Source organism: Eublepharis macularius, chromosome 1 (assembly GCF_028583425.1).
Source record: "Eublepharis macularius isolate TG4126 chromosome 1, MPM_Emac_v1.0, whole genome shotgun sequence".
NCBI lineage: Eukaryota > Metazoa > Chordata > Lepidosauria > Squamata > Eublepharidae > Eublepharis > Eublepharis macularius.
Window position 1 is genome coordinate 220,272,566 of NC_072790.1, and position 23,776 is coordinate 220,296,341.

General features: G+C 45.2%; 2 protein-coding genes across 5 annotated transcripts in view; one reads left to right on the top strand and one right to left on the bottom strand.

Annotated features, from left to right (window-relative positions):
• Positions 1-13,806, bottom strand: part of HMBOX1 (homeobox containing 1) — a 121,887-nt gene extending 108,081 nt beyond the window's left edge. For all 4 annotated transcript variants that reach the window (XM_054988338.1, XM_054988320.1, XM_054988311.1 and 1 more), the window contains exon 1: positions 13,518-13,806. The gene's annotated coding sequence lies outside the window, so the exon portion shown is untranslated. The remainder of the gene's footprint in view (positions 1-13,517) is intronic.
• A 287-nt stretch (positions 13,807-14,093) lies between these two features.
• INTS9 (integrator complex subunit 9) overlaps positions 14,094-23,776 on the top strand; it is a 74,277-nt gene continuing 64,594 nt past the window's right edge. The window contains exons 1-2 of the mRNA XM_054979003.1: positions 14,094-14,157; positions 19,930-20,057. Of these exons, the coding sequence (XP_054834978.1) occupies positions 14,149-14,157; positions 19,930-20,057 (137 nt within the window). The 5' untranslated portion in view covers positions 14,094-14,148. The remainder of the gene's footprint in view (positions 14,158-19,929; positions 20,058-23,776) is intronic.

Consider the following 23,776-nt stretch of genomic DNA (forward strand, 5'->3'; position numbering starts at 1 on the left):
TCGAATACCAGAAAATGCTTATTTCAATATATACACATTTGACAAGGTCAGTGACTACAAATTATCCACGAACTCTAAACCACTGAGGCTTGCCCCCTGCAGATTCGGGACTGGGTTCTAAGAACAACAGTCACCCACCAAATTGACTCATTTAACAAAGTCTGAGTCCACCTTTGTATTATCAGTAGTACCCAAGGAGACACACAACATTTTGTAAAACAAGGACACACTAAAAAGCTGCGATGCCGAGAAACCAGTCTAAACAACAAGCTAAAATAGCAGTCTAAAAAGATAATCTAAAGAACACAGTAAATTTTTAAAAAGCTAAATCCGTTCCAAAGCCATCTCTCCAAAGACCTGATCAAACCAAAGCTTTTTGTTCTATATATATTATACCTCTTCAAAGTACAATGAGGTAGAAAATTTTCCACCAAGAGATTTTTCTGTAACGGCAAAATTTCCTGAGCTATATATTTCCAGAGGGGGGAAAAATAATTTCTATTCAAATATTCTTTATTTAATATAAATAAAATTTACAAAAGTAGTAAGTAGACTGAAGAATTTACAGCAAGTTTTAAAAGACATCTTGATATGGATCATTCCAAAAACAAAAGAATCACTTTTTAAAATACTTTTATCAGACTTGTCATTTAAGCAACTTCTACTTTTACACACTTAAGTTAATTTTGTAAGACAAGCTATGTACCAGACACATGCAGTTCACTCCAATACTGATGAAATGCTTTGTTTTCCAATGAACAGCTATACATTGTCTAGTTACTCCAATCAAACTGATCATCAACAAGCCCAATCAAACAACACAAGAGAGTACTCATCGGATTATAGGGGATATGACATCAGATATTTTACATATCATATCTAAGATTTGGCTCTAATAAGGCTGAATCAGAGGACAAAACCAAAAATTATGCAACAAATATAATTTTAGCAAGTATTGGAACAAGTAGGGTAAATATTCTCAAGCTTCCTTATGCGTTCTATACCAGTGGTACAAGATCTTCGTAAAACTTCCTTTCAAATCCAGTAAAATCAAATTTTGGGGAATTTTAGGCCAAATCCATTTCCATATATCCAACAGAACGACCATATTCAGCACTTAATTCCACTTTGAGACGAAATGCAAACATGATATTTCTCTACCTAAAAGCAGAGCACAAAAGATTGCTAAGCTTCCCTGCACAGTACCATCACATATGTGGTTTCAAACTTTGTCCTATTACAGCAGCTGTTACAGGTTCAAAATAAATTAGATATGATTTTTCTAATCTGATAGTACTGGGAAAAGGAGGCTTATACACATTCATGCCATTTCTAAAAATGCATTGTTCTATAATATTAATTAGAAACATACAGAAAGTATACCGCACCAGTCAAATCAGGCAGTTTAAAAGTTGTAGTCGTCCACCCACAACAGCAACTATCTCAGATAAATAAATAGGTATACATGCACACCTGAAACATTTAAACCATATTAAGTTTGCTTTATTGAATTTTTTTCCTAAGCAAGTATTTCAGTTCAACTAGCTTGGGCTCTTGGTGGATAAAAATGAGAGGGTTTTTTTATAGCAAATGAATTTAATACAGCATACTTTTTAAAAGTTTTGCTTACTAAATTTAAGTTAAATGTGCTAAATCAGTTGCCAGTTTACAGAACTGGAAATGTTTCCAGTTCAAAACTTTCCAGAACATCTTACTTCACTCCCCTTTATCAACTTGCAATTTAATGTAATTCAGCCACCTGTGAAACAGACCAGAAAAAAGCACCCTCAACTATTGCGAGGGAGGATAATTTCCTCCTGTTATTTTACATGTAAATATTTTTTTCAACACATGCCACCATTTTTCTTGCAAAGTTCTTTTCTCCTGCACTTTATTTGTTCTTTCTCAAACATGCATTGGATGATGATATATATTTTAAAGTGCCTGCCCATCTTATGAAATGCTTCTCACCAATTTTCAGAATATAAGTACTTAAACCAGCCAGAGAGAAAGAGACCCCAATTCATAGAAAGTTCCCAGCCTGCTGTTACAGAATTCTGTCCCAGCATGACTTGGCAATGATTGGAAGAACGAAAACCATTTGTGATTCAGGATTATGAATGGAGAAACACACATGCCTACGCACTTCCACGCTGGTAAATAAAAGTTACTACACAGCATGGAGCAAAGAGCAGCCCAAAGGGAAATAAAGGTATTCCACTCTCTAACATCTGCCATGCTTCCCCTTTGGCCCTGATCCAAAGGGCTGGGTGAGGTTCATAGCATGTGCGTCAAAGCTTCTGACACTTCTTCATTCAAAAGACAACCTAGAACAGACAGAGGGTTGGGATGCAAGTTGATTAACCAATCAAATATCATCAACTGATCGTCTTTCATTGTATGTGGCCCAATAATTATCAAACATTCTGTAAAGTCGAGAATGCCCTTTTTGTAAATGACAGCCAGCCTTCTTAACTGCATCAAAAGGTCATTAGATTACAGATGATGAGAAAGACAACCTCTTGTTGAAGAGCCCCCTTATTTAAGAATAGCCCCCTTTGGCAACTCTCTCCCTCTCACAAGAAACCACACGGCCCAACTTTTTCTACTGGCCATGCATTGTAACTGCAGATATCTCTGAACAGGAACTGACAATCACGACTGTCCAGAACATACAAAGCAAACACACCTGAGCATCACAAGAGTATATGGCCAAGGTTGCCAACAACCCAGAATGCCAGAAATGGAGGAGGCAAAACGTAAGGAGTTTCAGCTGAGCAGTTTTCACTATTAATGTACATGGGTCTCACATGGGGTTGGTGACTGTATGGGAAGCGCAGTATACACTGTGGAGTGGATGCAGACACATGCACACTGTGCCACTCCATGCAACTCCACCCCCGCACAGAAGGGTTGCAGCCACTAGTTTATAGCATGCATTTGGAGAGATTACAGACACGGGCCATGCAAACAAACCAGTCAGCCTGGAGAAGTACGTAAACTCCCCCCACTCCCATCTCACTCCATGTCACCTCTCAAGCAACACTGGGGGGGGGGGTCCTCCACACACACACCATTAGTCATCTCTGTTTCTAAACTAAAACATGCTAATGCTTTAGTCTTTTTCCTTGAAACAATGGTGCTCCAACACTACTTTACCCCAACTCTCTTTGACCACGTCTGCACAATCCATGTGTCAGCTTCAGGTCTCTCTCCTATCCCTATAATTTCCATCTAAGATCTCCCAAGAGAAGAACTGAGCAACTTGTGTGCTACGCAACACACGGCCATCACTAAATAAAATGTCATGCAGAAGTTGTATTAGCAACAGTTCAACATTATTGGTTGCTTCCACATGTTCCTTTTTTTTTTCAGGCTCTCTCTGCCCAGAAGCTGAGACTTCCCAACCCATTTTTGGAACTCACCTTCCACACTCAGCATCCTCATGTGTATCTTGTGTGTGTTTGTAGTGGGGGCGGGGGGGAAGGTCCCAAAACAGAAAGCGCATTCTTTCTGCACCTCATCACAAATAACGTTGGTGCATTCCCATCCAACTTTAACTGATAAACACATGGAATTCGTTGCCACAGGAGGTGGTGGCAGCTACAAGCATTGCCAGCTTCAAGAGGGGACTGGACAAATATATGGAGCAGAGGTCCATCAGTGGCTATTAGCCACAGGAGATAGATGGTATTCTCTTTGTGGGGAGGTGGTGCTCTGTTGTCTTGGTGCTGGAAGGAAGGCAGTGGGAGGGCTTCTGGTGTCCTGGCCTCACTGACAGTCCTTTAGATGGCACTGGATTTCTAGCCACTGTGTGTGACAGAATGTTGGACTGGATGGGCCACTGGCCTGATCCAACATGGCTTTGCTTATGTTCTTAACTTTCCTGTTGTTGTTGTTTTGAGCGCATGTGGGATTGCGCTATATCACTGTCCTGTCTTTCAGCTTCTGTAGAAACTGGGCATGCGTAGTACTCCATTCTCTACTGTTGATTTCCCACTCAAAGTTTTAAATGCAAACGTGTTTAATAAATATGCTAACAGTACAATAGCGCAATCACACAATTTCATATCCTACTATATAAAAGGCAAACCATGTGCCCTAGCACTCACTCCTTATCCCTGCATACTGCACCTTCACAGGGATAAGAAGTGAATGAGGGGCAAAATGGCTTGCCTCTCTGCTGCCTCCTTGGGGCCTCCAGAGGCCCAGAAGAGCTCGGCATGGGCTGTGGGAAGGCTCAGTGAGACAGCGAGGCCCTCCCAAAATCCCACAGCAGCAGGGGTGGTGCTCCCCGCCACCTCCACAGGACCGTGGGAGGGCCATGCAGAAGCCAAGTGGCAGCTGAGGGGTCAGAGGAGGGAGCCCCTGCTGTTTTCCCCGATCCCCCCCTTGACTGATGCTGTGGGGAGAGGCGCGGGGATGGGGGCAAGCTCTGCTAGGGGCTGTTGTATTTTCCTAAACAAGCTTTAATGCTAGTTTGAAATAAAATCAGAAATGGCATTCCGTTCCCAATGTTGTTCCTAGACTGGTAGTGGGATTGCTAAGTGATCCAATGTAGCAAGCACTGCATTGTAATAGCGCAAGGACCGTTTTAAAAAGTTTTTTAAAAGGGGGGAAGAATTATACAATTGTGCATGCGAGCCAGATGTTTGTGTGGGAGGGTTAATGGCAGGAGGAGGGGTTGGAGATATGTGGGAGGGCACTTCAAAAGTGCAAAAAGAGCCTCCAGATCAGGGCCGGCGCGCCCATGGAGGCCAGGTAGGCGGTGGCCTCGGGCGCACGGGCACTGGAGGGGCGCTGGAGGGGGTGTTGGGGGCAGAGGCGCGCACAGCGAAGCTGGCATGACAGGGCCGCCTGTAGCTACTGCTGCAGCCAGCCAGCCAGCCCCTTGCTGCCGTCGCGCCACACACCTCAGCTGGGCGCAGCCTCTGTGCGCCGCTCGAGCAGCGGCTCGCGGCTTCTGCGCCCAGCTGGGGCGCGTGGCGGCGGCAGCACAGAGCTGGCTGGCTGGCTGCAGCAGCAGCTGTAGCCAGCCACACCAGCTCAGCTGCGCGCTCCTCCGCCCCAACCGGGCGCAGAAGCCGTGAGCTGCTGCTGGGGTGGCGCACGGAGCAGCCTCCGCGCGCCGCTCCAGCAGCAGCCCGCAGCTTCTGCGCTCGGCTGGGGCATGTGGCGGCGGCGGCACGGGGCTGCCTGGCTGGTTACAGCTACTGCTGCAGCCAGCCACCTCAGCTCCGCTGCGCACTCCTCCGCCCCAGCCGAGAGCAGAAGCTGTGAGCTGTTGCTGGGGCAGTGCACGGAGCAGCCTCCACGCGCTGCTCCAGCAGCAGCCCGCAGCTTCTGCGCTTGGCGGTCCGCGCGCAGCCCAGCCCCCCTGTGGTGCGTGATGATGTCATCGCAGACGTCATCACGCCTCCCGTGGGGCGCGTGCGCGCCCGCCGCCGCAGGCGCTAAAACCTCTGGCTCCGGCCCTGCTCCAGATGCATTGATACAGTAGATAATCGCGCAAAAAAGCAGCATAAAAAATAAAAGCAGAACAAAACAAGTTTCACAAGAAATGCTTAAAAACCAGTATCATCACAACCCGCTCACACATGGGAAATGATGACGTATGTAATAAGTGAGATAACCTGCCAAAGTTCCGTTAGCAGGCCATCTCATTAAGGACGTGTGGAAGCGACCATTATTTTAGTGCTGGGACAGTACGCTTTAAGTTTCCAAGAAAAATCCAGACTGGAAAGGACATTTTAGAAACAGTGAACTTCAACTACCTGTGCAATCCTAAACAAAGTTACACCTTTTTATTTTTACTGAATGGGCTTAAAATGGTACAACTCTGTTTAGGATTGCGCTGTGGAGCAAACAGAATTCATTACTGGGTATATATTTCAGCTTTATTTCACCTAAAAAGACAGGCTTAAAAGTATATGGACAATACCTGGTGAGATCTGAGAAACTAGAAGGTGGGCCAAGGTCTTCCCATAGTCAGGAAGTGAATTTTGGTGCTGCGAGTAGCTCTTTGCCTCTTCTCCCCAACGTCTTAGGAGGAAGAGAACGAATTATACACAATAAGCAAATATATGCAAATGTGCCTGATTATATGGGTTGCAGAATTCTGTTTTTCTGGACATAGAATTCAGAGGTAGCATGCATGAGTGTGATAAAATCGCACACAGCCTGCAAAATCCTTCTTGTCACATCCGTACTCCAAGAACACTCAGATGAAAGCAGCCGTAGCCAAGAAGCAGACTGTGCAGGGCACACCCTCCATCACAGCGGGAGAGCTGCAGGGCAGCACCCTTACACCAAACCCCGCCTCAGTCCAATGTTGAGTTAGCAAGTGGGAGAACCCTAACCAGAGGTCCTGTAGCTATGCGTTCTCCAGTTCCTTGCCCACAAACCAGCACATTGCTGGGGACATTCTGGACAGCTTCTAAGCCTCCATGGGAGGCAGACAAGCCAGTGTGCTGGCTCTAGCCATGCCAGGAAGGAAGCAGCACTCAGCCCCGGCACCTGATAAGCACTGCAGCAGTGAGCTCCTCATATCACAGGACTTGGACCAGCCTTCCACAATGATGCGAGCCCGTGAACCAGCAGTTTGTCTCCCTCCTTTTCCTCTTCTCTCTTACTCACAGAAACCACTTAATTGCGTGCAGCCACATCCACGCACAGAGAAGCATCTCAGAGAACCTGCTTCTCCCTCAAAATGGGATCAAGGCTTCGCTTTCAAGACCACCTTGTTAGTGGAGGGAGTGGTTAAAAGTTTCCCCACTTGATTCAAGGAGGCCAGGTTCTGATAATCTCATGCACCAAAACTACATCTGCATATTCTGCATTAATTAACCCCACAGTGATTACTATAAGCAGGTTCCACTAAAAGGCACTACAATCTCCCATTCTCCTACAAATTTACACTGGCAGGGTTCAAGTGACTTTTCCCCAACCCAGTTTGCCCTTACAACACAGTGCCCCCACTTCTGGAGAAACTCTACTCGGGGAATCTTTTTCCCTGTGGTGGGTTGTACTTTATTACACTTGGAACAAAACTAGGCCAGAGGAGGCAGTACACACTTTACTGATGACACCACAATGTTACAACACATTTCTGCAGCATACCTAAGGTCCTCATCTAAACCTACCAACATAATATTACCATGTACTTCTATAGAGGTCCAAGTTGGTCACAGCAAGACAGAACCTCCACTGATCATTCTTGTGGATATACACTTACCCCACACCATCAAACTGCCAGCCCTTTGCCCCGGAACAGTCTTCTCTCTATCTTCCCTGAAATTCAGGCCTTTTAGTACATCTCTGTTGGACTCTCAAAGCTCTGATATGGTAACTGGACAAGTAGTCTGAGTTTGGATTCTCGACTACATCAGCCCCAATCTATCTAACAGGTTTGTTCCTTAATTTCTACTTGGTTATTTACCCTCTTTTATCAATCTTATACCCTTTGCGTAATATATTTATACCCTATCCCTTCAAAATACACTGGTGACATCAAATACCTCATAATTAAACGGAGAGGCACATTTTGGCACAATTATCCTAGCAGAACACAGGACAGGACATCCTTCTTATAGGAATTGACTATTTTCTTTTTTACCAAGGTGTACTTGCAGCATTCCATATAGACCAGGGACTGTCCATACATCACAATCTAGCCCCCACCCCCTGCTTTGAATTTATACTTTGGCTTTATCCTTATCCTACAATTTGCCACTCTTTCACAATGTGCCTGATAATTCATTTAGCTTGTCCTTCCAGCCTGCATTGACCTATGAACACCTGCAGCTACCTTTTACTGAGTCTAGCCATTGGTCTATCAAGATCAGCATTGTCTGCTCTGACCAGCAGCAGCTCTCCATAGTCTCAGGCAGAGATCTTTCACATCACCTGCCACTTGATAGTTGGGAGGTGCTGGGAACTGAACCTCTGACCTTCAGCACGAAAAGCAGATGCTCTACTAACCTCCCCAGGTGGCATCCCTTCCATCACACTGTGCAAGAAAACCTGGCCACAGAGTGTTATGAATTTAAGAGATCTTCAGTACAAGAATATTGTGATGGAAGGCCATCTCCCCATGCTTTGTTTTGGACAGGAAAAGGACTGGAAGAAAATGAAGTGTGGTTTTAAGAAGGGATTTGAATGGTTTCAAACTCCAGGGAAGAACCCCTTCCTTCCAACCGCTATCCATGGGGCCATCAGGGGGAAAGCAGCAAGCAGCCATGCACCCCTCTCTCCTGCTTGGAGCCAGTTCACATGAATGACCCCTCCCTCCTGCTTCCAACCACCACTAATGAGATTGCTGGAACGTGTGGAGGCAGCAGCCAGACAGGTCACTCCATTGTGTTTGTACAGAAGATGACCATGCCACATCGCTGTAGGGACTGACAATGTGCAGCTGCTGAGTAGGAATGTGGCAACCTATTTCTAAGGCTGGGGAGATAGGAAGAAGGAACAGCAGGAACAGCAGGAACACCAGTGGCAGGAAGTCCATGAGGATTGGGATGAGGGAGGACACTGAAATGTCTGATGATGATGATGATGATGATGATGATGATGATGACGACGACGACGACGACGACATTCCATTTATATACCACCCTTCAGGACAACGTAACACCCACTCAGAGAGGTTTACAAAGTATGTTATTATTATCCCCGTAACAATTACCCTGTGAGGTGGGTGGGGCTGAGAGAGCTGTGACTGACCCAAGGTCACCCAGATGGGTTCAAGTGGAGGAGTGGGGAATCAAACCTGGTTCTCCAGATTAGAGTCCTGCTGCTCCTAACCACTACACCAAACTGTTCTCTAGCTCACACTGCTTACCCGTGATATTTTTTGATGAATTTTGTAAGCCATCTTGAGGCCCAAAAATGGGGCAAAAGCAGACTGAAAATCTATGAAATGTAATAAAGAGTTAAGGGTAAGCTCCTGTCCCAAGTCCAACAAGGCTTCACAGGCATGGGAAAAATTGACTTCACTCCTCCTCGTCTGCATTAAACACTTGAACATATAATGACTTATTCCGAGTTCAAGCACTGGTCTTTAAAAATCAGCCCTGTCTACTAACGCTGGCAGCAGCTCCCCAGAAGCTCAGGTAGAAGTCCTTCACATTACCTACTACCTGATCTTTTTAACCGAGATGCCCAGGATTGAACCTGGGACCTTCTGCCTGCAACGCAGCTGCTCTACCACTGCATTCCAGCTCCTCCCATTGGAGAATGTTAACTCGCTCTAAAGTTTCTTATGAGCCTTACATCAAGTCAGATCATTGGTCCATCTAATTCAATACTGTCTACTCCAGTAGTGGTTCTCCAAGGCATCAGGTAAATCAAGATCTTACGGCACTGACTTCAACCTTCTTCCCTACCAAAGAAAAAAAAGATGCAGACTTTCAGAGAAGTCAGGGTTTAGCCCAAGAATGATATTTAGACCAGGGTGATAAAAGCTCACAGATATTTATACTGCCACGATTGACAAAAGTCAGCGTTAGGAACTGGCTCTTCATGGTTATACATTAGCTTGGAACACGTCACAAATATTTGATCTTTCCCACAAATGTCAGCAAAGAAGCGAGTTTCAAGGCAGCATGGAGAACAATGGTCTTTAGGGACAGCTCTCAAGGTTGAGAAAACATCTCCACACATTAACTTACTGGGATGGGAAGAGAAGAGCCCAAACAAACTTCAGTTTGCAGCTTGTCAGCCTAACAGCTCTGAGCAAGCTTTCACTAGCAAACCAATAATCGGCAGCTCGTGTAAGTGGATGTCAACCATACCAGTGTTATTTAATATGCTCACTGATGCTTATGCCATAAAGTGACCATTGATGCTTACACCATTGGAGGAGAGGCTGCAGCTCAGTGGGAAAATGTATACTTTGCAAACCCTAAACTTAAGCTTTGGCACTGCAGGTGTTCCAAAAGATTTCTGTAATTCTGTTTTGGGTTGGATCCTTTCAGCTATCCCACTCTATCTTGCCCAATTCAAATCCTGATTAAAGCCCCTGGCTTCTGTCCATGCGGATCCCATGATCCCCAGTGTTACCTTTCCAGAAATCAAAAAGTTCTATCCTTTCTTCTGCCGGAGATCCTGTAGAGCAACCGCCAGTCAAAGTGGACAGTATTGAGTATACAATATAGATGGATCAATGGCCTGATTTCCTGTTAGGCTTCTCCTAATGTTCATTGTGTGGGCACAGCCAAAAGTCTGCCTGTACAAGGTCCTGGGTTCAGTTTCTGATAAAGATCTCTAAAACTCTGGAGAGTCACTGCCATCAGAAGAGATTGGTCTGTTTTGCAATGTTCTGACTGTCTCAGGCAGTTTCATATGTTCATGTCGAAAAATGATGCCAATCTAGTTTGTTACAACCACACAGCATACCAGAAATGAATCCCTCCCCCTATTTGAAACCATTTTCTTCTTTCCAGCTAATTTCAAAAGTCCTGGTATCGTAGCTTTTTTCATACCTGGGAGCAACCAGAAGAAAATCTTGTGAGGTGTCCTTTCAAGCACCATCGAAGAAAACTGCACTATTCAGGCATAACATTGTTTTAATTCAAGGAAGGAAGCGGCCTCTCCAGTCTTCTCAACTACACTTAATTTTTTCTCACCAAGACACACGGAGGAAGGAGATCATATATTTCATTCATTCCAATGATCAACAGAAGTCAGAACAGTGCCATAGTTTCACTCTCTTTTTTTTAATCAACTCATTTTAGAGATGGGGAACCCAGCGAGAGTGCAGTCCTACTCAGAGAGGGTTGCCAGGCTCCAGGTGGTGGCTGGAGATCTCCTGGAATTGCAACTGATCTCCAGGCCATATAGATTAGTTCCCCTGGAGAAAATGTTTGATTTGGAGGGTCAATTCTATGACATTATACCTTAATGAGGTCCCTGCCCTCCCCAAATGCCACCATCTCTAGGTTCCACCCACACACACACACACGGCCAAATCCCCAGGATTTTTTCAATCTGGAACTGGCAACTTCAGCACGGATACATCCTTCTAAACTCCATTGAATTCATTGGACTTATAAGGCCGTAAATCTGCTTAGGATCACACTGTTAGGGGTTGGAGCTATCAATTTCCCCACCCTGTTTTACCCGATTCAGTTCTTAACTATAGTCCCCGGTCCATGCAGCTTTTCTCCATTCATGTTCCATGATCCCCAGCATACCTTTCCCAGGGATCAAAAGGGGTCTATCCTTTCTCTTTGAGCTTCAGAAAAGCTGACGGGATCTAAGTCTAGGAAATAACAAGGCTACTTCTTAACATGTATAATGCTTTGGAGTATTCAAGGTGTTTCATGTGTATTATTTTGGGAATCTTTACAAGAACCCTGTAAAAGGGGTCAAAATCACTATCCATGCACTGCAGAAAGGAGGGCAGTTCTCAAAAACAATGGCTTATCTAGTGATTTAATGTTTCAAATGGGATTTGAACCAGAGACTTTCTGATTCAGTTTGATTGCCTAATCACTAAGCTACATCTCAGTGACCTGCCCAAAACTGTCCCCCACTAGCCAACCCAGGAGTCCAAGGCTGCTCTAGATTTGAAACCAAGTCTCTGAGATCTAAACTCCACCCTCTCCCTAAAAGTATCATAGCAGCTTTTACAGAAGTCAAACGTAGGTCTTAAAAGATATTTCAAATTCATAACATTGGATTTTTGAACACTAACCTGACAAATGGGAGGAGAAGGGCTTTCAAAATCCCATGGTACTTGCACCAAATTTTTAGGTGCCCAGGACATTCTTCCTACCATCCAAAATGGAAAATTTAATATGCAGCCACTGCCCATACTCAGAGCAGGTCTGAATCAGCATGTTTTAAAAAATAGCTTATGCTATCTAACTTCCACAAACCACCTCGAGTCCTCTAAGCATCATCTACTCCAGATGAAACCACATTCCCACAGCAGAACCCACCCTTCCAAAGACATGCACCCAGCAACAGTTCACACCTTCCTTTGGTCACACTCTCCTTTTGCAAGTAGATCTCCCCCCCCCCCACCCGCAGCATGGCACACCCCAGTGTGTCAGCGGTATGACTATTCCCTGTGCCACAGACCCATCAGCAGCCTCTCTCTCCTCCCAAGGCAGTATCTTCTTCCATTGCAACTCATTTTCTGCACACATTTTGCATGCTAAAATTCACACACACCCCACATTAAAAAAAGATAGATAACAGCTAATAAGTGTGTAAAAAGGCAACCGACAGTCTACTTCACAACTCAGAGATGCCAAAATAGTACAACTGAAGCCAGTTTGAGTGCACTTTAGATAACAGGACTATTCAAGTGAAGTTTCAACTATTTGTCTCGATTTAATTGAATCGTTAACTATTATCTAAGCATTAGTTGTCTCATTCAAGACTCAGTTTAATTTCCCAACAAAACTTAGCATAAATGAAGCCAGATCTTTCACTGGTGTCCTGAAAAGAGCAAGCCTCCCCCTCCCCCCACCCCTTTAAACATACTCCATTTGTGACAGTCTGAAAAAGACTACCCAAAGGAACCACCCACAAAATCATCAAAAAAGGAATCCTTCATCTGCCTCTTTACTAACGTCCCAACAGATGTAATTGCATTTGCCTAGCAAACCCCAATCATAAAGTAGCAAACACAACCCATCATCTCACACACTTGCACATTAAGCCCCACATGTTTAACAAACCAGGATGTACTTGTCTATATTCTTTGCTCAGAACATGGGTAATCAGTAGATCTGATGCACAATTGTTCCCTACTGGACTTTTTCACAATCTGAGGGATTGTGACCTATGCAATAATGTATTTGTTGGGAAACTAACAAGGCAGTTTTATTGATAAATGGAAGGCTGAGATTAATTGAATTCTTTCACAGTAGCCATACCTTGCTCAAATATTTGGAAAAATCCAAAACTAAAACCCGGACACTGCCTCTTCCCTTTGGATTAAGTAATCCAGAATCATCACTTGGTTCTGTCACAACAACCTAGCCCAGATTAGAACTATCACATACCTAAATATATGGGGGAGGTCCAATCTAGTTATCATCCTGCTTACGCACCAAAGGGATGCAAAGTGAATTAAAAGGTAACCAATCTACACTAAATGATCTTGAGCAAGTAAGATACTCTTCTCTGTGTCTTTGCCCGCCACATCCGTTTCAAGGGGAAAAGAGAGGGCACCCATACCCCTAAGTTTTAAAACTTCTCCACTGCACCCAACCCCCCAAAATAAAAAAGAGGTAGTTCAAAAGGTTTTGCGACCCAATGATCAGAGGAAAAGCATTCCTCTTTCACCCTCTACCTCAACACTCGCCAAAGTCATCTGAGGTATATTAAACCACTTTTTCTTAATCCCCCTTCCAAATAATAGAATGAATTTTTCCAGCCGTAACCAAACCAAACATCAAGGAGGAATGGGGGAGCACAGTCTCTTCCTCCTCTCTTCTGCAAGATCAGCCACCCCTCAGAGCTACCTAGATCATGCCCTTCCTTGGCCAAATAACACTCACCTTTGGGTCGTGGTTACTGCCTCTCCACTTGACCATTTAACAGTAGAAGTTGAGGGGGCGCGGATCCCCCCGTCCCAATGTGAAAAGCAAAAAAGATTTGGGGGTGGGGGCTACAAAATAAAATGAGGGGGAGCTCCAAAACGTGAAAAATGCTTCAGACTCCCAGCACCTGCTTCTCCCAGCTCCCAAGGGGAAAAAATCGCCCTCCCCTCACTTCCCGCTTCTTCTTGATCTCTTTGGGGCTTAATCAGACCAGACTGACTGTCTTTGTCTGTCTGACAAGCGCCATGTTGATATCAACATCCAAGCTCCCACCTGCTGCCGCTATGAGACTCTGGGACTTGTAGTTCCCACTTCCCAAGGGTGAAGGGGAAGGACTACAAGCTCAGAACTACCTCTCCCGACATGCTCCGCGACCATCACCGCGCCAATGGACGACAGAATAAGGGAGAGCGAAACGGGTCAAGAGACTACACTCCCCAGCATGCTCTGAGAATGAGCGCCCGTGACTTCATTCTGAGATGGAGGGGGTTGGGGAAATTAGCGGACTACATGTCCCAGGATGCTGTGGGAGAGGTTTAGGTCAAGAAAGAGAACCAGGATGGTCACAGTAAATAGAGCCGGGTAAAGCATGAAGCTGGTGAGTTGGGAGTTAGCTTAATTAGATGGGGGGGGGGGACGTTATGCAGGGGAATCCGACCCCCAATACTGTACGCTGTGGCGGTGGGCGAGTGAGGGGCGTCACTCTTTCCTTGACTGTTAGGGTGGGGGTTTCAATTGAATAAGAATTTAGTTTCAAAATGTTTATGATGGTCTCTTTTTGAAGGTGATGAAAGAATGATTTAACCACACAGTCATGCTAAAACTCAGTTTGAGCCAGGGTTGAGCTTCATAATAGGTTTTCAAAACTGTACTCAGTCTTGAGACTTTGAAACTAAGGTACTGTTTCCAGAAATCGCAGCAAAAAGTTTACACCTTCCTTTTGTCACGCTCTCCTGTTTTCAAGCAGATACACACACGCACCATCTGCAGCATGGCGCACCCGTGCTAGCCCACCACAGATCAGGAGTCTCCTGGCACCTTAAAGACTAACAGTTTTTTATCCTAGCATAACTTTTTGTGGACTAGAGCCCTTTTGTCAAATGCATGTAGTAAGACAGATATAAGTGGAAGTCAAAGGACCACGAAATGCAGGAAGAACATTTTAGTCTCCAAAGATATACTGTGGCTGATCTAAAAGTCACTGTTCAGCAGCAAAAGAGCTTTAAAGACTCCAGAGTGGAAATGTTCTCACTCCAAGGGGGTTCCTCAGTTTAACAAAACAAAGGAGATTATCAATTACTGCTTTTCTCAATCGTCTCTGTACTCTTTTCCTGATTGTATTTGAATTTTACAGAATTGTATCTCACCTTATTATGTATGTGTATGTATATCTTTAACTACATTAGCTGCATTGGGGGTCTGGTCTTACGCAGTTTGGTTTGTTTACTGTGCAATCCTATGCAGAGTTATTCTAGTCTAAACTTACTGATTTTAATGGATTTAGGCTGGGATAGCTGCATAACCAGCTTTTCTGTCTTTCTCACATGATGTTTGTGATGTGTATATTCTGTTGATTGGCTGAAAGTTCAGATCAGAGTAAAGAAAGTACTACTTCATATGATTAGTGTATGACATTCCCTACTACCAGATATGGTGATGCCCCCTGCTTTGATGGCTTAGAAAAGGGACTAGCAAAATTGTTAGAGGCCAGTTCTATCAGAGATGCCATGATAGTGAAATGGAAACTCCATGTTTGGAGGTAGTATAGCACAGTTCCTAGCTGTTTTCATGTATGTGGCCTTCTTGGAAGCACCTGGCTGGCCCACTGCTGGAAATAGATTGTCTTAGCTTGACCTAAGTGCTTAGTTCTTGTGGCCCCTTGTAACATGCCCAGGATAATGCCAATTGGCACCTTGGGGTCAAGTAGCAATTTTCCCCAAGTCAGTTCAGCTAGGGATCCTGACAGTGTTTTACCATCTTCTGGGCATAGAGCAGGGGTCACTGGGTGTGGGAGGGGCAAAGGGGAGGTAGTTGTAAATTTCCTGCATTGTGCAGGGAGTTGGACTAGAGGAGGTCCCTTCCAACTCTATGATTCTATTACCTTGGTCTGATCCATCCCGCACAGCTCTTTTTATGTTCTTATATTAATGCTAATGGAGGAGAATAAGCGGAAGAAAGCTATTTTAAAGTCAACTGTACATTATAGTTAAGCTGTCCCTTTGATTTCACACGTGACATTAAAAAGCACTGTTGAATCTCTCCTATTATTTGTGCCACATTTGTATGTGCTTTTATAGGAAGAGGAGGAGAGTTGATTTAAATCTAGATGCTAAGCTGTGTAGCTTTACCCTTGTGTTAAATCTTGATCTAACTAAACTCTGGCATAGGCCACGGCTTTATCTTTATTCTCAGCTCATTTGCCTTTCAGTTTGTATCTTGCACACACCCATTCACATCTATTGATTACAATTTAATATGTTGACATGGCGGAAATCTCTGTAAAAAGAATGGGGTATATCAGATTTGCTCACTTTGACGTTAGATTCCTTCTCTTGCCAGTTGGAAGACAGATTATGGTCTTAACCTTTAGCATGTCAACATACCTGCATCAGTAACTCACAGGTGGCTGCATGAACTCCTTCTTAAGGGTGTCCCCAAGCATCTGACTGAAACCGGAAGTGAATAATGGAATCCAAACTGGAACTGGGCCAAAGCTGGAAGTGAACAATTGCTCTGCCTCCTGTTTCTCTTCCAGCATGGCGCCTCTTGAGACCCAGCCGTTTCTGCCATGACAGTGGACAGCTCTACTCCAAAAAGATTCTTCTCCCCCGCACCCTTCCAAATATATACATAAATACTTGAAACTTGGATAGCTTTAAATACTATGTGAAATTCAGCCATGCTACATCACCCACTGCTTAATGGTCTTCAGAGCCCCTTTGGAGCTGCCAGCTTATAATGCTGCTGTAACTGGCAGAATCCCCTTCTTGAAGTCTAGAATCCAGATCTAGCAACCCCACGTCTTCTCTGTGCCAGTAGGGAGCAACCCTTGTGTCAACAGGCCCTCTGTATGATTTTGCCAGAGTCCTGATTTCTCCCTGCCTCTTCCTCAACTTCACATTCTTTGCCACTAATTTGTTTCCATAGGTTCTTGCTTTTGGGGCCAGTGGCTTCTTTGTCATACTTTTTGGTAGCTATCCTGTAAATAAAATCTCTCTGGCCCTTGTCTCCTGCCCCTGTACTGTACTCTTCTTTGTGATTGCTGTGAAGTTGCTTCAAAGTCCTCTGCTTAATACCCTCTTTCATTTCTTCTCTACCCTTTATTTCTCCAAGCCTCATTCTCCACCCACTCTTCCTTTAAGCTACTCTTTCTTAGCCTATTACCTATTCTGCACCCTTTCTTCTGCACACTACCTCCTGGCTTACCTGCCCCTTAACTTTCCTTTATCACAAGAAATCTTTTCCAAGAAATCTTCCACTTTCCTCTTTGTGAGGCTTCAGTATGAGCCAAACTGACACATTTTCCTTCCGTCACGGAAGTTGGATTGCAAACCTCTTCAATCCCTGCATACCTAATTAACATGTTAGGTTTTCCCCTGGATCCACGAAAACGTGCATTGCAGCTTCTCTGCTAGGAGCTTAATCCGAGGGATATGAAGGCCTGATTTGGATCAGAACTACAGGGAGAGGGATATTCAGTCTTCCTTCTATGCCGTTTTTCTAACCTGAATGGCTCAAGGGGGGGGGGCGGTGTTGTTCTGTAGAGGACTCCACATGTTCTGATGTACCACATTTGTTTTTCTGAATGGGCGAGTAGAACACCCACCCTTGCAGTGTTTTCAAGGTGGTAAAATGACACGGGGAAGGCTTAAGCCACTTATCCTCATACACTGTGGTCAAGATCTGAATGAGGGTGGTGTGTGCCTGGGATTATGGAACTCACAGATTATGCTTAATGATGAGGACCAGAGGAAACTCCAATGTAGTTATACCTGAGCGACTGAATATTCTGAGCCATCCCGCCACTTCATTCAGTCAGTGTTGGTAGCTTCACCACCAAAAGTACAATTCAAGATAAATAGTAAATGCAGCAGGGTGTGTTCTAAAAGTATGAGTTTTATGTAATAGGTGTGAAAATGCCTGCCTTTTCTTTTTCTTTAGTCATCTGGGTGTTTTGGATTTTGCATGTACAAAATTTTGACTTTCTATCTTACATGGAAGTACTTCAACATTTGTGATACCCCTGCCAGGTCAAGGTGACCCAACCCTGAATAGATACACCTGTGTAATTTGTTGTTTCTCATTCCCCACTTTTTCAAGCAGCAAGAAGTTCTGGGGATAGACTTTCCCTGGTTACCTTTGGAAGACAGAACACTGGAGACTTGAGGGTTTTGTAGCATTTACTTTATTTACAAATCTACAGATGGAGGCAAAGAGGCTCTCCCGCATGGCAGTTGATCTACCCCACATCAGATCCTTTGACAGAGATCCTGTAACACAAGTCAGGCCGATTCACACCACCAACTCACTTGTGTCTCAGTCTTTTCCAGAATCTTTTTCTTCATATATGGATGGACATGGTCCACGCTCTCCCCTCGGCTGAGGGGTACTAGGACAGAGCTGTTAAAGCCCATTGATGAGACCTATAGTCCTTAAGGAACATTACTATTCCTTTTGTTATTAATTTTGACTTCTCCCTCTCCCCCAAATGCCATTTTAGGCTGACCCATTAATGGCATCCAGGCTTGAGACTTGCAATGCCATGATTAAAAGCCAGCATTGTGTAGTAACTAGAGTGATGGACTAGGATCTGGGTGTCCCCGGTTCAGTTCTCCACACAGGCACAGAAGCTCATTGGGTGACCTTGGGCCAGTCATACACTTGTAGCCTGACCTACTTTACAGGGTTTTTTGTGAGGAAAAAATGCGAGGAGGTGAGAAGAAAGATGTAAGCTGTTTTGGTTCCCCATTGGGGAGAAAGGTGGGTTATAAACAAAGTAAAATAAAGTTACAGTGACCGCACACAAAATGAATGTACAACATATATTTGATTTTTATTTATGTGTGTGTTGAGTGATTCTTATGTTACATTCAACACACATGGCTGAATGTGTGATTTAAATCCCATGTTTATCCAGGTTTCATTTGTAAAGTGAACCTGTGTGGGTTCTTCCTTACAAACAGTTATACACACCTATGTGCAGATTGCACATGCATTCATTGTAATGTGTAAACAAGAGCTACAGTAACAGTTTGACATGTGACGCATTTTGCTGACCGATGTACCTCAGTGCCCCACAGGGCTCATTTTGAGGAGGAACGCGCAGGAACACAGTTCCGGCAGTTCCCCAAAGAGGTCACATGACAGCTGGTGCCGCCCACCTGACTCTCAGCCATTTTCGGCCCGTTTTGGCCTGGATTGGGGCTGAAACAGCCCGGATTGGGCCTCTGACGGGTGGTGGATCACTCTCCCGCTCAACAGTGGCCCAATTCTGACTATTTTGGGCCCCTTTGGAGCCATTTTCAGCCCCTTTTGCCATTTTGGGCCCAATTTCAGCCCTGAATGGCCAGGAATGGGTCCAAAACAGCCAGGATAGGTGATGTCAGGGGGTGTGGCATATGCAAATCAGTTATGCTAATGACACTTCTGGTGAAGTCAGGGGGTGTGGCATGTGCAAATCAGTTATGCTAATGACACACTTCTGGTGAAGTCAGGGGGTGTGGCATGTGCAAATCAGTTATGCTAATGACACACTTCTGGTGAAGTCGGGGTGTGGCATGTGCAAATCAGTTATGCTAATGACACACTTCTGGTGAAGTCAGGGGGTGTGGCATGTGCAAATCAGTTATGCTAATGACACACTTCTGGTGAAGTCAGGGGGTGTGGCATGTGCAAATCAGTTATGCTAATGACACACTTCTGGTGAAGTCAGGGGGTGTGGCATGTGCAAATCAGTTATGCTAATGACACACTTCTGGTGAAGTCAGGGGGTGTGGCATGTGCAAATCAGTTATGCTGATGAGTTCCTCCAGCTCTTTTTCTACGAAATGACCCCTGGTGCCCCATATTGCATTTCCATTAACTGTAGTGCAGACCACCCTGCGATGAGGTGGTAATTGCTCAGGAAAAACTGCAGATGGATGCTAAACAGAGTTTAGTAGCAAGCAGTGTAGTGCAAGCTTGAAATGTCTGGAGCAACATTAAGATTATTTTAATGTGTTTGTACTGGGAAAGGGTAGGAGGTCATCGAGTTCAAAGATGATAAAAAAAAAAACCCGAGTGCAGGTTGTTGCACAGGAGTCTGGCTCTGCTCCCATCCTTTCCTGACACACAGTTTGGTTGTTCATTAAATCTGATCTCATTCTTTCAGTACTGCTTGTCCGGGCATCCGACTTTACCATGCAACGTGCTCAAGTTCAAATCTACCACCATCATGCTAGACTGTGGGCTGGACATGACGTCCACACTCAACTTTCTCCCCCTGCCACTGGTCCAGAGGTATGCCTCAGCACTTAATAAGCACTTCTCGCTGTTTTCGCTTCCTGCTTCAAGAGCTGTATTCGGGGAGAGAAATTTAGAGTGGCATAAAATGATGGGTGATGTTAGAGGGCTAGGGCTGGAAGTTGGGGGTGGGTTACAGGAGAGGCAGGAGTATCATCCGATAGCATAAATAGACTGAGTCCACTTAAAAATTCCCTTTATCAAAATAACGTCCTTTGGCTCAGTAGACGGAAAACATTTTATGGATTTATCGATTTGGTTTTCCAGATAATTTATTCTAAGCTTCAGTAAAGTATCACAGCAGCAGCCTAGCGCAAGTGAGGTCACGGATCTGTCATCTTTCTGGCTTCTTCACGCAAGGGGAGATAAATGGGAGGCAGTTCTAAAGTGCAGGCATGCCAGTCATCCACCCCCACCCCAAGTTAACCACCTCTGGGGCTGGCTTTCTACCTAGTCAGAAACAAGGCACGTTAAATATGCACTGGGTAAGATTTGCTCCTGTTTATGCAAAACAATTGAAATGTCCATCATTTAAATGGGCTGTGGGCTGGGGGGAGGGTCTGTATATAACAGGCTGCTCTGTGTGTGCGCGCACACAGAGGCCACTGTGCATTCCGTCGTGCAGCTGCGCTTGGAATACTCTATGCAGTTCTGGTCTCTCCATCTCAAAAATGATTTTGTAGAGCTGGGAGAGGGGCAGCAAGGGACACTGGGAACGAGCAGTATGTGGCAGAGCTTTCCGCATGAGGAAAGGCTAAAGTGTTCGTGGCCTTTTCGTGTACAACAAAAGGTGACTAAGGGGGGACATGTTAGAAGTATGAATGTATCAGAGATAATAAACAGAGGAATTCTCCTTCTCTCGTAATATTGGAGCTCGAAGGGGTCGCCTAATGAAATTGATTGCCAGTAAATTCAGGACGGGCAAAAGGAAGTACTTCTTCCCACACAGCATAATTAATTGGTGGGATTTGCAGCTGCAAATTGTGACTTGACGGCATGTACAAAAGTACATATACATATATGAGGCAGCCTTGCACTCAGATTATTGGTCTATCAAGATCAGTATTGTTTACTCCAGTGAAACTGTCTCAGTGGCTCAGGAGCCGTGTGTGGCTCCTTGATATGCCACCTGTGGCTCTTTTGAGCACTGTTCCCAATATGGCACAATTCCATGTTTCAGGAAAGCATGCAAGGCCCTTGGCTGGTGGGGCTGGTGGTTGTCAGGTGGTTCCCAAATTGAAACCGCCACCACTGGAGGATAGGTAAGCTGTGAACCTCCCCGAGGTGTGGGCCTTTTGCCAAGGATGGAAATAAAAGGCCTGCTCTCTCCAGCAACCTCCCCCACCCATCTCTGAAGCCTCTGTGCTCTCCTCTCTGTCACATGGGCAGCTTCTGGGAGAAAAGCAAGCTGGCCACAGAAAATTAACAGTACTATCACTACCACTATGGCAGCCACCCAGGAAAAGGGCAGACTGGCCACATTGTGGGGTAGCTGGCGATTTTATTCCCCTTTCTCCAGCTTGCCCTCTTCCAGGCTCCTTAGCAGTCTCTCTCTTTCTGACCTGAGCTGCTGTGCCTCAAGCTGGGATGGAGTGAGAGGACAGTAAGGGAAAAATAAATGGTAGAAAGGTTCAGCAATGGTAGGGGAAATCAGCCCTACATGCTCAGAGCGAATCTGGTAATTAAAAAGGTTATCGTTATGGTTTTATATTTAATACTAGTAGTTTATAACGTGTTGTTCTCTGCGTGGGTATTTGTTCAGTGGGATGGAATACAGGGCATGGAGTACTCATGTGGCTCTTTTGGTGGATGGTGAATACGAATGTGGCTCTGCCTGAGCTGTGGAGTGAGGACCATGGGGCTATGACGGGCTGCAACTCCGCAGGGTCTCTGGTGGGGGTCTTTCGTATCACCTCCTGATCCTTTTATCTGGAGCTGTTGGGGACAACCTGGGACCTTCAGCGTGCAAAGTAGGCCTCTGAGCCACCCTCTCTTCTGCTGAGATCCTTTCGCTGTGTTCAACCACGTAAGGCACAGCCTTTTCCCAAGTAAAAGGATGACAGATCTTTAGCAGCCCCTCAGTAAAAAGTATTCGTTATGCTGAGGGACACACACACATGCACACACACACACAACGAACACATCGGCACCAAATGAGTGTGGAGATTGAGCTGGCATGAGAGATTTGGTGAATTCTGGCTACGATCACTGAACACACAGCATCTCTGTCTAGTTGTCACGGGTCAGGGGGGCTTTCTGTCTAATAAAGGCATCCCCTCCCGGAAGCCCTCTAGCCCCACAAACACTCCTTTCCCTCCTGCCCCCTTCAACCGTGAAGTAGGGAAGGCCTGTCTGCCAGCCTCCACCCTGTTCTGGAAATTCTACCAAGGAGGGCCCAGAGTACCCCCTTCAGCCTTCCAAGCACCCCTCTACTGGTGAGGGGGCTAACAAGAGGACTGTGGGGTCCCTAGGTCCACCCCCAAGCTCCCCTCCATCAGCCAGGAGAGGTGGTGGAGGCAGAGGCTGGGAGCAGGGGATTCTTTGCCACTACCAGGGGGGGCTGGTAACACTTGCTCCACATAGATCTCTGTTTCTGCCCCCCCAATAGGGCTGGCGTGACCATGCAGGCAACTGTGCAGTTATCTAGGGCCCCAAATGAGATGAAACTGAATTTGTTTTCTGCACCAAAAATATTAATCTGTTATCTCTTATTTTTCTCTTGATCAGGAGGAGGAGTGGGCTCTAAAGTAGTTCTCGGGAAATAGAACCCTGATTTGGGGATATGCAGACCAGAGTAAAGTTAAGCTACTTTTGCATCCAGTTAAACTACTGCTCTTAGAGGGGAGGGAAGAATGTGTGGATACGCCAGCCCAGAGACTGTGGAGGGTGATTGCTCTTCTCCAAAGAGTGCAACTGCACCTTCGTAGAGGCCCGAATGTCCTGGGGGAACAGGTTGATCAATTGGCACTTCCTCGCCTGTAATGAAGCCGAATGCAAAACGGCTAAAATGAAGTCACAAGGAGGCTGTTAACCTTTCTTGTCTGGAGGAGCGACACGTCCACTTGTTTTATTTATGTGTCGGTTTGAACTATTTAGAATTAATCAATCACTTCATTACGGTGTCAGAAGCCCATCAGAGAGAATTGTTTTATTTGGGTGATTTCTGGTAAAGAGTCTGAAAATTGAGGGGGGGAAGCGTCTTCCCCTCCCGCTGTTCTTCCTTCATTTGCATCTTCCAAACGGAACATCTTGTCCTTCTTCACTCAGTGAATTAAGTTCATAGACAAGCAGCTCAACCATCCTCCCTTAAATTATATTTTTATAATTCCGTTGCTTCACAGCCTTTCTCACAAGGTATTCACAGTGACATTCTTCCTGCACCTCAAAACATCCCTGTAAGGTAGGTTAGGTTGAGGGACAATGACTGGCCAGGAACAAGTAGTCCTGAGGCACCTGGAAGACTAATCTGATTTTTGTAGAATAGCCGCAGGGAGAACGGCCCAAAGTCATGTCCTTGGTTTAATGTTTTGATGTTCGCTGCCTTGGGAACTCCATTTAGGTGAGAAAGCAGCATAGAAATGTTTTAAATAAAATAAATATCAAGAGCTTTGCTGGCCTATCATCCAGTTTCCAGCAAAAACCAGCCAGAGGCCTCCAAGACATCTACAGGCAGCAAATGAAGCTGACAGCCCCCCCACCCCCCGTCTGTCTCTTCA